The sequence below is a fragment of the Erpetoichthys calabaricus genome, chromosome 1 (genome assembly GCF_900747795.2).
Source record: "Erpetoichthys calabaricus chromosome 1, fErpCal1.3, whole genome shotgun sequence".
In the NCBI taxonomy this organism is placed as follows: Eukaryota; Metazoa; Chordata; class Cladistia; order Polypteriformes; family Polypteridae; genus Erpetoichthys; species Erpetoichthys calabaricus.
In genome coordinates, this window is record NC_041394.2 from 144,664,505 (window position 1) to 144,678,735 (window position 14,231).

The 14,231-nt window shown below is 37.5% G+C and overlaps 1 protein-coding gene across 2 annotated transcripts in view; it reads left to right on the forward strand.

Moving 5' to 3' along the window:
- irak3 (interleukin-1 receptor-associated kinase 3) overlaps window positions 1–14,231 on the forward strand; it is a 67,617-nt gene that overhangs the window by 22,905 nt on the left and 30,481 nt on the right. For both annotated transcript variants that reach the window (XM_028806866.2, XM_028806876.2), the window contains exons 4-7: window positions 1,326–1,374; window positions 3,225–3,400; window positions 6,550–6,614; window positions 9,643–9,757. In XM_028806866.2, coding sequence (XP_028662699.1) covers window positions 1,326–1,374; window positions 3,225–3,400; window positions 6,550–6,614; window positions 9,643–9,757 — 405 coding nt within the window. The remainder of the gene's footprint in view (window positions 1–1,325; window positions 1,375–3,224; window positions 3,401–6,549; window positions 6,615–9,642; window positions 9,758–14,231) is intronic.

The following is a 14,231-nucleotide window of genomic DNA, read 5'->3' on the forward strand; positions in this document are numbered from 1 at the left end:
TTTGCCGTGGCATGCCAATGTTCAATGTTTTGTTCCCCAAGCCACTTAGTTATCACTTTTGCCTTATGGCATGGTGCTCCATCATGCTGGAAAAGGCATTGTTCATCACCAAACTGTTCTTGGATGGTTTAGTTGTTCTTTGAGAATGTTTTAGTACCATTCTTCATTTATGGCTGTGTTCTTAGGCAAAATTGTTGAGTTAGCCCACTCCCTTGGCTGAGAAGCAACACCACACATGAACAGTCTCAGAATGCTTTATTGTTGGCATGACACAGGACTGATGGTAGCACTCATCTTTTCTTCTCCGGACAATCTTTTTTCCAGATGCCCCAAACAATCGGAAAGGGTATTCATCAGAGAAAAAGACTTTACCCTAGTTTTCAGCAGTCCAATCCCTGTACCTTTTGCAGAATATCAGTCTTTCCCTGATGTTTTTCTTGGAGAGAACTTGCACCTTTGCTGCACTTCTTGACACCAGGCCATCCTCCAAAAATCTTCGCCTCAATGTGCATGCAGATGCATTTACAAACCTGCCTGCTGCCATTCCTGAGTAAGCTCTGCACTGGTGGTGCCCTGATCCTGAGCCATGAATAAAGAATGGTACCAAGACATTGTCCGAGAGCAACTTCCCCCAACCATCCAAGAACAATTTGGTGATGAACAATGCCTTTTGCACCATGCCATAAGGCAAAAGTGATAACTAAGTGGCTCGGAGAACAAAACATTGAAATTTTGGGTCCATGGCCAGGAAACTCCCCAGACCTTAATCCCTTTGAGAACTTGTGGTCAATCCTCAAGAAGCGTATGGAAAAACAAAAACCCACAAAACATTGATTATGCAAGAATGGGCTGCCATCAGTCAGGATTTGGCCCAGAAATTGATTGACCGCATGCCAGGGTGAATTGCAGAGGTCTTGAAAAAGAAGGGCCAACACTGCAAATATTGACTCTTTGCATAAACGTAATGTAAATGTCAATAAAAGCTCTTGAAGCTTGTGAAATGCTTGCAATTATACTTCAGTATACCATAGAAACATCTGACAAAAAGATCTTAAAATACTGAAGCAGCAAACTTTGTGAAAACCAATACTTGTATCATTCTCAAAACATTTGGCCACGACTGTACATTAAATAAATTAATAAAGTTTGCAATGTCCACATTTCTGTTTAGTTTAAAAAATACTTGTTGAATTCTAGTAATGAGAACAATGTTTGCTATTCTCTTTGCCACCATATTTCCCATATTGCTTATCATTTTGACTTTTAATAATACTTTTTTTTTTTTTCATCATACTTAGATACACCTTTGTTCTTTTCTTTCCCAGGGCGACAATAATGTTTTTTTTCCAGATGATTATAAGCAACCATGCACAGGTAAGAACACGTTTTTACAATAGCAATTACATGTACAGTACATTGAATTTAATTTGGTAAAAATCAGATACATGGAACTCAATACATATATACAGTACAAAGACAACTATAATCTCCTTTCAAACAACCAACCTAATAAAGACACCTAGGCATATTCATTTTATAGATGTAATTCTAAGTTATGCAAAAAGAAAAAGTGCAGTGTGAAGTTGAAGAGGATTAAAAACTAAGGTGCTACATTAACACATCCCAAGGATCATGGATAAATTCTATGGTTATTCATTATGGTAATCCTATTCTTTTAAGATGTTTTTCAGATGGAAGGGCAGAGTATGTTAGGTAGGTGGAACAGATCAGATAAGGTCTTTAACACTTTAAACTTCAGTCTCTGTTTGTAGAAAAAAACCCATGGGAAGTAAATGTTTCCTGTTATTTAAGAAGCAGTGTACTCCACTCTGTCAACCTGTCAACAATGTTGTTGATTTCTGTGACATTCCAGGCTTATTTCATTGTCTCAAAAATTAAATTGGTACCGACTTTAAATAAAATATAATTCTACTTTTGCTATTATATTTTGTGCAAACATATTCATGTAATGGCAATCAGAAGACAATTTGTCAAAAATGCAGACAGTCTAAAATTAGGAAAATCCATTGCATTTTCAAGTAATTCTAACCTTTTATTTGTATCTTGATAATTTTAACCCATAACTACTCAATACTTTGAAGCTTAGTTTTTGTGATGCCTTGGTTCCACAGATATTTTTCCTTTATAACCCAACTTTATCACATCTTAAATTCCCCCTGTTAGTGTAATGTTTCAATGTACCAATGAACCTATTTAATCTCAGGTACTGCATTACATCCATAGCAATTTCTGATGTTGGGTTAAGTAAGCTGTTCTTGTTTAATACGCTCAGCTTAAGTGCCTGTTCAATTAAGGATTTAGTAATGTAAGGGTAATGGTTTTATCTGGGTTATGGAACCATCTGTAATGGGTGCAAAGGGTTCAGCTGTAACATCAGGGTTAGGGTTATGATTCAAGGTGATTTTCTGACTTCAGGGTGGGCTTTATAAGAGGAAATCCTTGAATCCTGTTGTCTTTCCATACTCTGTACATGGTCAGTAAATGATCTTCTCAAGTGGTCTCCTTGGGCTTCAGGTTATTAGTCTATTACACACTATAAATACCATCAGCCTGGGACAGGGGTCAGGGTGAGTCCATCAAGAGTATGTGTGCATAGAAGAGTGACAGCCTTATACAGTGCTTTCCTCATTTCTTCAGTACAGTATAGCTGTGAATATTGAATTCAAAGTTCAACCAGTAGCTGTAGGTTGTCGTTCCAACCTTCTTCTAGTTGTAATTAGACTCCTACCTTAATTAATCAAGCTGCTATTTGCTACTTTCTATATTTCATGTTAATCCAGAAATTAAAAACTTAGTTTACTAAATTTTTATTGGAAATGAACATTTATTTAGATTATGCAGTGTTTGTATCTTGTTTATAAATTTTTCATCGTCATCATGACTTTTATTCTATTTTTCCAGGTGTTCTGGTTATTTAGGCCTTTATTTATTATTGACATTATTGTTAGTTCAGACCTTACCTGTGACAGAAGCTGTCCCCTTGAGGATGGCATTTAACTAATTAAAAATAGTAAAAGCAATAAACAACTAATTACAATTGGAGCCAAAAATATAGAGCATCCACCAATTTTATCCAATATTTTGTTTTGAGGCTAATTTTTCATAGAGATTATTTATTAACGAAAATGTTAATGTCAATAGTTCTCTGATTTTGTTTTGTTTTTTTTTTTTTTTTTTTTTAATGGATGATTTTTGGAAAATAGCACCTACTGTCATCCTACCTCAAGACAACTCGGCAAGACAACTCACTGACCCTAAAGTCATTGCTGACGCAACACAAAACTTTCACTCAGATCAAAAGATTGGAGAAGGAGTGTTTTCAGAGATATATAAAGGTGTGATTCAGAATAAGTTATTCGCAATAAAGGTGCTGAAACAGGTATGACCTTGATATATCTTTAGTGAATTTCCATAACATTTATTAATAAGTAACATGTATTTCTCTTTCACCCTTTTCTATATTTTGCAATAAATAGACTAAATCACCTTTGTATTAGAACTTAAATTAAACAATGAATTGTGATTTCATTATTCTTTTTGTCTGTTAGTTTTACTTGTGCTGAATAGAGTTCAAATAATATAATAAAATATTATGTAAAATCAGTGAAAACTAGTGAATTGGCATACTGAACTCAAATATAATTTGATTATGCTAAATTAAAAAAGGTTGAATTCTAGGTTCCAAAGACCTGTTTCTGTATGTGACAGTCAATGGTCTACAATGGGATTAGTACTTCCTCTATCAGCCCTTTTTATTTCCTGTCATTTTTTTCTATCAAAAAAATCTGCTTTATTATGTTATAGTGTTAATTTGAATACATCATGTGTTGTAATGATAAAGGAAATGTATCTTATTAGTACATTTGACAGAAGCCTTAGAATGGGTAGATTGAGAAAGAAGTCCTTGAGTGAACTTGTCACAAGTAACATTGTAGTATGAGTAACGGCCGGTGTCCTTACCTGGCTGGGACACCCTCAAGGTGGAGGACCTGGGAAAAGAGCATGCGCAGGCCATTATCTTCTTCAGATCACTAGAAGACAGCCCCCATCCAACCACATATACAGAACACCGGAAGTACTTCTGGGTGGTAGATAAAAGGAGCTGCCTGCCTCAGTTCCAGGAGCCAGAGTCGGGAGGAGGAGGACGAAGCTTGCTTGCAGGAGGGGAGGAGGAAGCAGAGAGAGAAAGAAGGAGACAGAGACGACAGAGTTATATTGTGTTGTGTATTGTGTGCTGATTTGTAATTGTGGCTGTGGTGTAGGAAACACTTGATAAGGAAGAGTTTCTCACGAATAAATCCTCTTGTTTATTTTTTACTTGTGTCCGAGCCTGCTTGTGTTGGGTATTTGGGGAGCTGGAATATTCCATTGTAGCCACAGTAGTTATTGCAAACTATAGTTACACTCAGGGCTGGTGTGTAGGTGAAGCAATGAGGTGATCCCCACAGGCAGTATTTTCCTAAGGATGCCATTTTCATGTAACCCTTTTTTTTTTTTTAAACGTTATGAAATAATAATGCCAAATGTTAAGTGTAAACCTTAAGAATTATATACACATCCTGTATCCTTTTTATATACTACCTTTAAAATTTATAAAAAATATTTTCATTTTAAAAGTTTTAAGTTTCATATAATGTACTTCAAAACTTCACCACATTGCAAACATCTGAAAATCAAATGGCACATGCACATTTTGAAGCCACATGTCAGTCAATGGTATTGGTGCTAGTTTTCCTGTTTTTTACATTTTGCCATTGGTGCTGTCTTTTTCGGGCATTCCTGGAACAATATTAGAGAAAATTTGTGATGGTAAAAATGAATTGGTAGTCCCACACTGGCTGCATTTGTCTCGATATGTTGCTATTGCATACTGAAGCTACATTCAGACTGTAGTTAAGTGTCTCAATTGGGTTTTTTAGCTGATATGTAATTTTTTATTTTTTTTGACAGCTTTACAAGTGATTGAAATCTGATATGACTGTGTACTGATATTAATCCTGAAGCTACAAAATTAATAACAATTCATCAGTCAGATGTAACATAATAAACACACATGAATATCAGCTGCATGCTGATTTCAAATTGTTGACATTGCAGGATGTCTGCAAAATATTAAATGCTCAAAGGTGCTTTCATTAGAATCATTTGAGCCGTTGCAGAAAACATCTAACAATTGGGCTGTACTGAAAGGCTCTCCTTTTTTTGTATTTCACATTTCTTTAAAAAGACTGAATCTTTCATATGAATAAAAAATAAGTTGTCTTTGAACAATAGTATAAATGAATGGTGCTCAGCTCTGGGTGACTGTTTACTTAACTTGCCATCCTTCCAGGTAGCTTACAGTGATGGCAAAAGCACAATTATAATTTATCATGAAAGCCATATAGATTAAATTTAAACCCTTTATCTAATCAGACCAGTCTTACATACTCACAAAATCACTATATAATGATTATCTTTAAGCATTTACCCATGATTTGTATTTAGTGTATCATCTCTAATGTATATCAAAGAAGGCAATATCACAATCCAATCAATGCACAACATCCGTTTTCTCAGCGAAGACTCTGGCTATGGAGAACTTTTTTAGCATGTCATGAGCAAATAAGAAAGAGTATAATCATCAAGTCATTGATGACGGTGAACAACAGAGGGTGGTACTTGTGGAGTTTTAACATGAGTTTTAATGTAAGCCCATTTAAGAGATGCTTATACTTTGAATTACATTACTCTTTAGCTATACATCCAAAGTGTACATTTGTAGTCCTATTGCCATATTTATCATTTAGTTTTACTTTGCCACATCTGGGTCTTCAATGTTATGCCATTTGGAGGAGTGTTGTTATTATTATTGTTGCTGTATTTGTTGTTACTCTATTATTATCTATGTTGTAGCCTATAATTTTTTTGCCTCTTCCCACCAATGTTTACCATAGGTCGGCACCCATGCATATTGCATTGCAATTTATTTAATTTCTGTTTAAAACATTAGTCACAATGTCTGTTAAAAGTTTAGTAAGTTTGCAATGCAAGTATTTTAGTTAAAAAGGACATGTGCCTATTAGCTTGCAGGACAAAGTTTGATGCAGCTAAGGTATTTAGAGAAAGCCAATTTAGAGAAGCTTGTAGAAAGAGTGATACATCAGAGTTTCATTTTGCTTTCAGTTTCATATTATACATTTGTATTGTTTTTAATGCCTATTTTGTGTTTTATTGTTTAAAAGTTAATATTTTACATTGTTGCACATTTTTTCCTAAAATAATATATTATTTATTTACTTTTTTGTCCAATGTTCAGAGAATGCACTGTTTCATGGAGCCTGAATAGCAATACTTATTGTGCGAGTTAAGGGGAATTGGGGCATTATTTAACATACCAGCCCTGGTTATACGCTCCATTGACTTTGAATTAAGTGATGCTTCTGCACTGACTGGACCAGCTAATTTTGTAATATTTTATCAGATGTTTCTTATTGCTTCATTTTACAGTATTTCCCAGAAATTTCACAATATCTCTATTTTTGTTAGGAGAAACAAAGTGACTGGAAAAAATTGTGGCAGGTTTTCCTGTCAGAAGTAGAAGTTCTGTTGATGTGAGTATAAAATGATTAACTCCACATGTTCATGTTGCAACTGCTCTTAAACATCATTGGATTAGCAGGGTTCCAGCAATTTAAATCCATCAGCATACACAGCAAGATTAAAATAGCCAAATATCTAAAATTGGTACACTTTCTTTTTTTCACATTAACTTTAACATTTGAGATTTATGGAGTGCTTTAATACACAGAGCTGAAAAAAAAACATTATTCAGTGAAATTCATGCTTGGTGTGTGAATGACACTAATAATAACCATTACATGGAGTATGGACTATGTAAATTAATATATTGTATTAACATCTATTATTTGATGTTTGAAAACTAAAAATGCTAAATCTATGATAAATAAGACTCATACATGAACAATGTGGAAACATGTTGCCTTGTAATAACTGTTGATATTGTGGGTATTAGGTGCCTTAGACATTTACTTGATGTGGTTACATTGATATGCTAAAAACAAAAATCATGTTGTGCCTAGGGCGGCACGGTGGCGCAGTGGGTAGCGCTGCTGCCTCGCAGTTGGGAGATCTGGGGACCTGGGTTCGCTTCCCGGGTCCTCCCTGCGTGGAGTTTGCATGTTCTCCCCATGTCTGCGTGGGTTTCCTCCGGGCGCTCCGGTTTCCTCCCACAGTCCAAAGACATGCAGGTTAGGTGGATTGGCGATTCTAAATTGGCCCTAGTGTGTGCTTGGTGTGTTTGTGTGTGTCCTGCGGTGGGTTGGCACCCTGCCCGGGATTGGTTCCTGCCTTGTGCCCTGTGTTGGGTGGGATTGGCTCCAGCAGACCCCCGTGACCCTGTAGTTAGGAATATAGCGGGTTGGAAAATGGATGGATGGATGGATGTTGTGCCTAAAATAAACTGCATGCACACATAACATTATTTGAGTTATTTGCAGAACATTATACTTATTGGATATTAGGTAATAATAAAATTGACAAATATAGTAAGAAAGGCCAGCATGGCATTCCTCCACCCCAGGCTCCCTCTGACTAAAGAAAAGACAGATCTCCCTACAGATAGCTTGTATCCCTGTCCCCTACAAGTCTGGGAGAGCATTACATGTCTCCACTTAAACTACCCTTGTCGCCATTCCAGGGCATACAGCACAGATACCACCCTTTAGCAGACCTTCTGCTCCTACACTGACATTTTCTGGACATGTCTCTTCTCTCTCTTTCTCTCTCTCTCTCTCTTTCTATGTTACATTTCTCTTTGTCATAGCTGGAGCTATGGTGAGACCTAGTCATGTTCTGTGTCATTTGGTGGTGTCCTTGCCCTGGTAGCCCCCTGGCAACCCCTTGCTATCCAGACATATCTTTGTCATATAAACAGTGTGTGAAATAATATTTACAGTTTCAAATATATAATATTGTGGAAAGCAGCCTGGACACAGACTGGCGGACACTGATAGTTCACCCAACACACGTTTATTATACATATTATATACAATTAGTGCTCACACAACCCCAGTACTCCCCCAAAGTTCAGGCCTTCCAATGCCTTTCTCTGGTCTGCCTCTATTCCTCTCCTCCAAGACTTTGTCTACTCCGCCCCTGACTCCACCCATCGAATGGAGGGAGGCGGCCCCTTTTATATCCACCCGGATGTGCTCCAGGTGCCTCCCAATGAGTGACTATTGGCACTGCCTGGTGTGGCGGAAGTGCCAGCTGTGCACCCGGAAGCACTCCAGGTGTCCCTGGTTGTCTTCCCCCCAGCACTTCTGGGTGTGGCAGAAGTGCTGTGGGCCAGGGCTCTTCAGGCATCCGGGCGCCCCCTGGCAGTGACCACAGGCCCCTACAGGGTTGAGCTTCCAAGCTCTGTTCCTGTGGTCCCCATACCATCCAGGGTGGCTGCCCTCTCGTGGTCCAGAGGAGGCGTAGTCCCTCTTCCGGTCCTTCCGGGTGTCCCGGCTGGGTACCACCCCCAGCCACTTGCCACAATATATATATACTGTACTATTCTTTATTTGTGAGGTATCTGTAGATATCTTTGATAAGATATAAAACTTGATTGTTAGTTTGGGACGGAAACATGGTATACTTTAGATGAGAGTGTTTAACATGGGCTGAAGATGTTAGTGGACTTGATCGGGTGTTTTTGATAGTTACCTTTCTAAATTAATTAATCTTAATCATGATCTTTAATTGACTAATATGGAGGAGGCAGTGATAATACAAAATGAACATCATTTTTCATCACTGGCAATTGTTTAAAAAAAATAGTACATGTTTCTATATAGACAAGCACAATAAATACAAGCTAAGAGAAGATATGTATATACATATCTACATGAAATACATTCTGAAAAGGATTTTGGTTCATTCATTGTAACAGAGTTGAATACTGCACAACCTGAATAAATATTTTTATTTTCATGTTTTTTCAGTAATAGTTTAACTTTTGAGTGTTGTGTACTTTAGTCGTTACATTATACTGAGGCTGCTCATGTAATAAAAGAAACTGTTTGAATTCTTGATTAAAAGACGCAATGTATCATACTCTGATAGGTAAGTGGAATTTACAGTATTTACTCTTAACAGAGAATTACAAAAGAACACAATAAAGGTGTCCCAAATTCAAACTCATTAAAAAGTAATTAATAAGAATGATCTTTTGCAAAAGGATATGTCATGTTGGTGATATAGATATCTAGGTCTCTTTTACAGTGTTTTGGGATAGTTGGGATATTAGAATATTTTAGGACATCTTAGTTAACCAGCACCAGAAAAACTTGTATCTTTTGTACACTTTCTGCACTAATACAGGTATTAAAGAATCCTTGAATGGCAAACATTTAGGTTAGGGTTGGGTGCTGATATAATTATAGGTAGGCAGATAATGGCCAAAAACACTTGGCTGTTGAAGTATAATATTATATATTTAATGATTACATAGTTTTAATATTTGCTTATTTCCCCTTGTCTTGTTTTTGAAGATTGTAGCCACTGTTTATCCACTAGGATTTTAATCAAAATTGTTTATGCATAGTAATTTCTTCCTGCTTTTTTATTACTTAGGTATCGCCATCCACATATTCTGGAACTTGTTGGCTATTGCTCAGATGAGGAGCGGTATTGTTTGGTCTATCCCTTCATGCAAAATGGATCTTTGCATACCAGACTGCACTGCCAGGTAACTTGGTATAACAGCAAATGATACATAGTTGGCAACCAAATAGCAGAATGTACAAATAGACTATAGAACGTATGTGTTATAAAATACAGCACTATTTGCAGCTCATATAAAATTAATTTCAATGGCTTAAATACATGAAATTGCATACTAGCAGAGGCATTACAAAATGCCTTTTATTTTCCAGCTGCTAAACTATTAATATAAGTGACCTGATCTATGACTTTATATATACTTATATAAGTGAGTAAGTATCTATAATATGTTTAATATTTATACATCTCTCATATATAGGCCAGGTCTCAACATTCTAGAGCAGATCAGAGGGTGTACAGTGCACAGAGACATAGTCATGCACTTTCATCTGGGGCTCCTAAAAGTTTCAGACATGGTGTTGGGCCCACAAGTGATTTTAGGCTTGGCCAAGAACTGAAATGAAACCCAGATGATGTTTAAAGATCACATTCTGCCAGAGCCCAAGTGACTCAAGTATTGGAGTGATGACACTGATATAGAAGAAGAGTAAACAGAGGTACAAGAGAGATGGGAAGGTGAAAAGCAGCAATGTCATCTCCTAAGATGAACATGTCAACGAGAAGTAGAACTTTTGGGCAATTTTCATTTACTTAGAAATCCCTGTGAAAGAATAATAGCTTTTGCATCCAATTCATACATACCACTGCGGGTTTCCAGACTGGGATGCCTTGATAGGACCACTGCCACCTGTCTTAGGGTGGATGGAACAGCTCCAGGCCTCCCATCTTTCGCTCGACCATCCTTTATATATATATCAAGCTGGGCCAGAAGCTGTTCCTTTGCCTAGCCGGCCTGCCCGTCTGTCCTCCATGGTACTTACATTATGCATATGATATATACAGTTTTATATCTGAAGGCAAAAAATATTGCAATCATAAAAAGTAGAGAGACGGAGACAAGATTAAAATAATAAACTTTAACAGGTTGTTTTTTTGAGGTTGTTGCAGTGTACGTGTTTATACCATATTATTGGCATCCCTTGTAAAAAATTAGTAAGAAGGGTTAGGAAAAATAAAAATCATTGTTTGCTGAAGAACCATCTTCTTGCACTGAAAATATGAGTTCATTCAAAGAAAAACAAACCCCTCATCAAGAAATAAATATTTTTAACAAAAACATGTGCCACAATTGTTGGCAACCCTACATTTAATACTTTGTACAACCTCCCTTTACCAATATAACAGCACAGAGTCTTCTCTTGTAACCTTTTATAAGGTTGGAAAATACAGAGCATGGCATCTGAGACCATTCTTCTTTACATAATCTCTCCAGATCTTCCAGGTTCCCAGGGCCTCTCCTGTGTACTCTCCTCTTCAGCTGAATCCACAGGTTTTCAATAGGGTTCAGGTTAGGGGACTAAGATGGCCATGGCAGAAGTTTGATTTTGTGGTCAGTTAACCATTGCAGGGTTGATTTGGACACGTGTTTCAGATCATTATCCTATAAAAGGAGCCTGCAGGCACTACTCTATGCGCCAGAGTTGGGAGGAGGAGGACGACAAAGCTGCCTGGGAGGAGGAGTAGTGGAGGAAGAAGAGTGTGGTTTGGGGTGATTTTCTTTGTGTGTTGTTTTGGGAATGTGTTGGGCCTGTGGGACACTGTGAAGACGTGCCCCACGGCTGAAGAAAAATAAAAGTCCTTTTTCTTTGATTTTTACATGTGCCTCCATTGTCAGTCTATGTCGGGTCGATGCCTATATAGCGCCTTTGCCACAATATATATTACAGTTTACTTCCTATTAGCTCCCCAATATCCATAATTTCTTATTACTGTGGAACCTCTAATAGTTCCACAGACTTATACTACATACAGTATGTGTACGTGTTTTCAGATGTACTAAACTTTTTCAACTTTTCAAAGTGTGCAGCTCTCCTTCTCTGCTGCTTGCCATGGTGTGTAGACCTCCTGTAATTAATGATACTTTCATCTCTGAATTCTCTGATCTCTTGGCTGATATCACCCTCTCTCATGATAAAGTTTTTTTATTGTTGGTGATTTCAACATTCACGTTTGTTGTCAATCGAAACCTTTGGTCAATGACTTTTTATCATTTTTGAACTCATTTGATTTTATACAGCATATTAATACGCCAACCCACTCTCTCGGTCACACCCTTGATCTCGTTCTTACTCGTGATATTTCAGTGAATAATATTGATTTATGTGATATTTCTTTTACTGATCATTTTTCTATAATGATGAATCTGAATATTACTGTTGATGTCCCGAATAATAGCTGTCCCCCACGCTGCTCGCGCTTTTTAAATTCTTATATTATATCTGATTTTAAAACCATTTTCTCTAGTCTTTATGTGCATGACCAAAATAATGATATCGATGATTCTGTCGTAAAATTTAATTCTTCCTGTAAAACGATTTTAGACTCGATTGCTCCGCCCAAGATACACAGTAATAAGGGTAGACCTGCTCCCTGGCTTAATGAAAATAACGATAACTGCGCCGCACCTGTCGAACTGCTGAACGGCGTTGGAAAAAAGATGGACTGATTGTCTCTAAACAGATTTTTAGGACTTCTCTTTTCAATTTCCAGGCTGAAGTTAAGATAACGAAACAAAACTTCTTTGCCGATTTAGTATCCCGTCACTCAAAGAATCCTAAGGTCTTATTTAATTCAATTAATGCGGCCATTCACCCCCACTCTGCAATGGGATCAAATAGCATTGTTCATTCAAGTGACCAGTTTCTATCATTCTTTGTTAGCAAAATCGATACTATCTGCTGTGGCATTGTTCAAACGGGCTATGAACTTTCTACTGTTAATCATGACATTGTCTTGGAATCCTTTGATCTAGTCTCACTTTCACAGCTAAAAAGAACGATTGACACCCTTAAACCAGCCCCCAGTCCTCTGGATATTGTACCACCACGTCTCTTAGTGGAAGCCTTTGATGTGTTGGGCCCACCCTTACTAGCCATCATCAATGATTCTATTAGTTTGGGAGTTGTGCCCTCATTTTTTAAACATGCTGCAGTTCGTCCCTGTCTAAAAAAGGCAGAATTAGATCCTGGAGTTTTAGCCAATTTTTGTCCAATTTCCAAACTGCCATTTCTGGCTAAAATTCTAGAAAGAATTATTTATAATCAATTGGTTGATCACCTTAACTCCAATAGTTTATTGGAGATCTACCAATCTGGCTTTAGGCGTTACCATAGTGTTGAAACGGCACTCCTGAAAGTGTTCAACAACATCTCTTTTATTAGTCCTTCTCCTCCTTGACCTGTCCGCTGCCTTTGACACTATTGACAATGAGATATTGCTGTTGTGGCTTGAACATCTTGTTGGGCTTAAAGGGGCTGCTCTTAACTGGTTCAGGTCATATTTAACTGGTAGACACGTTTCAGTGACTTTTAATTCCTCTTCTTCATCTACTGCTCCTCTTAAATATGGTGTTCCTCAGGGATTCATTTTGGGTCCTATTTTATTCTCCATATACCTTCACCCTATTGGAGCAATCTTTAGGAAATTTAACATTTCTTTTCACTGCTATGCTGATGATACTCATATTTATATTTCTGTCTGCAACTCTACAACAAATCAACTCCACAACTGTCTGTCTGAACTGAGATCCTGAATGGCTAATAATTTTCTTGATCTAAATCAAAATAAAACGGAGGTGCTTATAGTGGTCTTGGACTTCTCGGCTCTTTCTCTGTCTTTCCCAAACCTCAAGTCCGCAATTTTGGTGTTACCTTTGATAGTAACCTCTCTTTTGAGAAACAAGTAAATTCTGTAGTCAAGAGTTGCTTTTTCCAACTTTGTCTATTAGGTAAGATAAAGCCTTTTTTATCTTCTAGGGATCTTGAAATAGCTACTCATGCGTTTATTTTTTCTCGCCTCGATTACTGCAACGCGCTGTAATCTGGGATTAATAAATCCTTGATACACAGGTTACAGTTGGTCCAAAATGCTGCCGCTCGCTTTCTGGTTGGGGCAAGAAAGTATGACTCTGTTTCTCCTATTTTAGCTTCTTTACACTGGCTGCCTGTCAGTTTTCGAATTGATTTTAAAATCTTGCTGCTAGTTTTTAAATCTTTACATGGGCTTGCTCCTGCCTGTTTATCTGAACTGTGTGTTTTACATCAGCCATCTAGAGTGCTTAGATCTTCTGATCAGCTGTCTCTGGTTGTCCCTTGTACCAAGTGTAAAACCAAGGGGGACAGGGCTTTTGCAGCTGCTGCGCCTCGCCTGTGGAACTCTTTACCTCATCATATAAAAGAGTCGTCTACAATTAAACTGTTCAAAACAAGACTAAAGACTCATTTCTATTCACTTGCATTTCGTGACCTTCAGTAATACTGATGGTTTTCTCTTTGTGATTATATAACATTACAGTAATCCCTCCTCCATCGCGGGGGTTGCGTTCCAGAGCCACCCGCGAAATAAGAAAATCCGCGAAGTAGAAACCATATGTTTATATG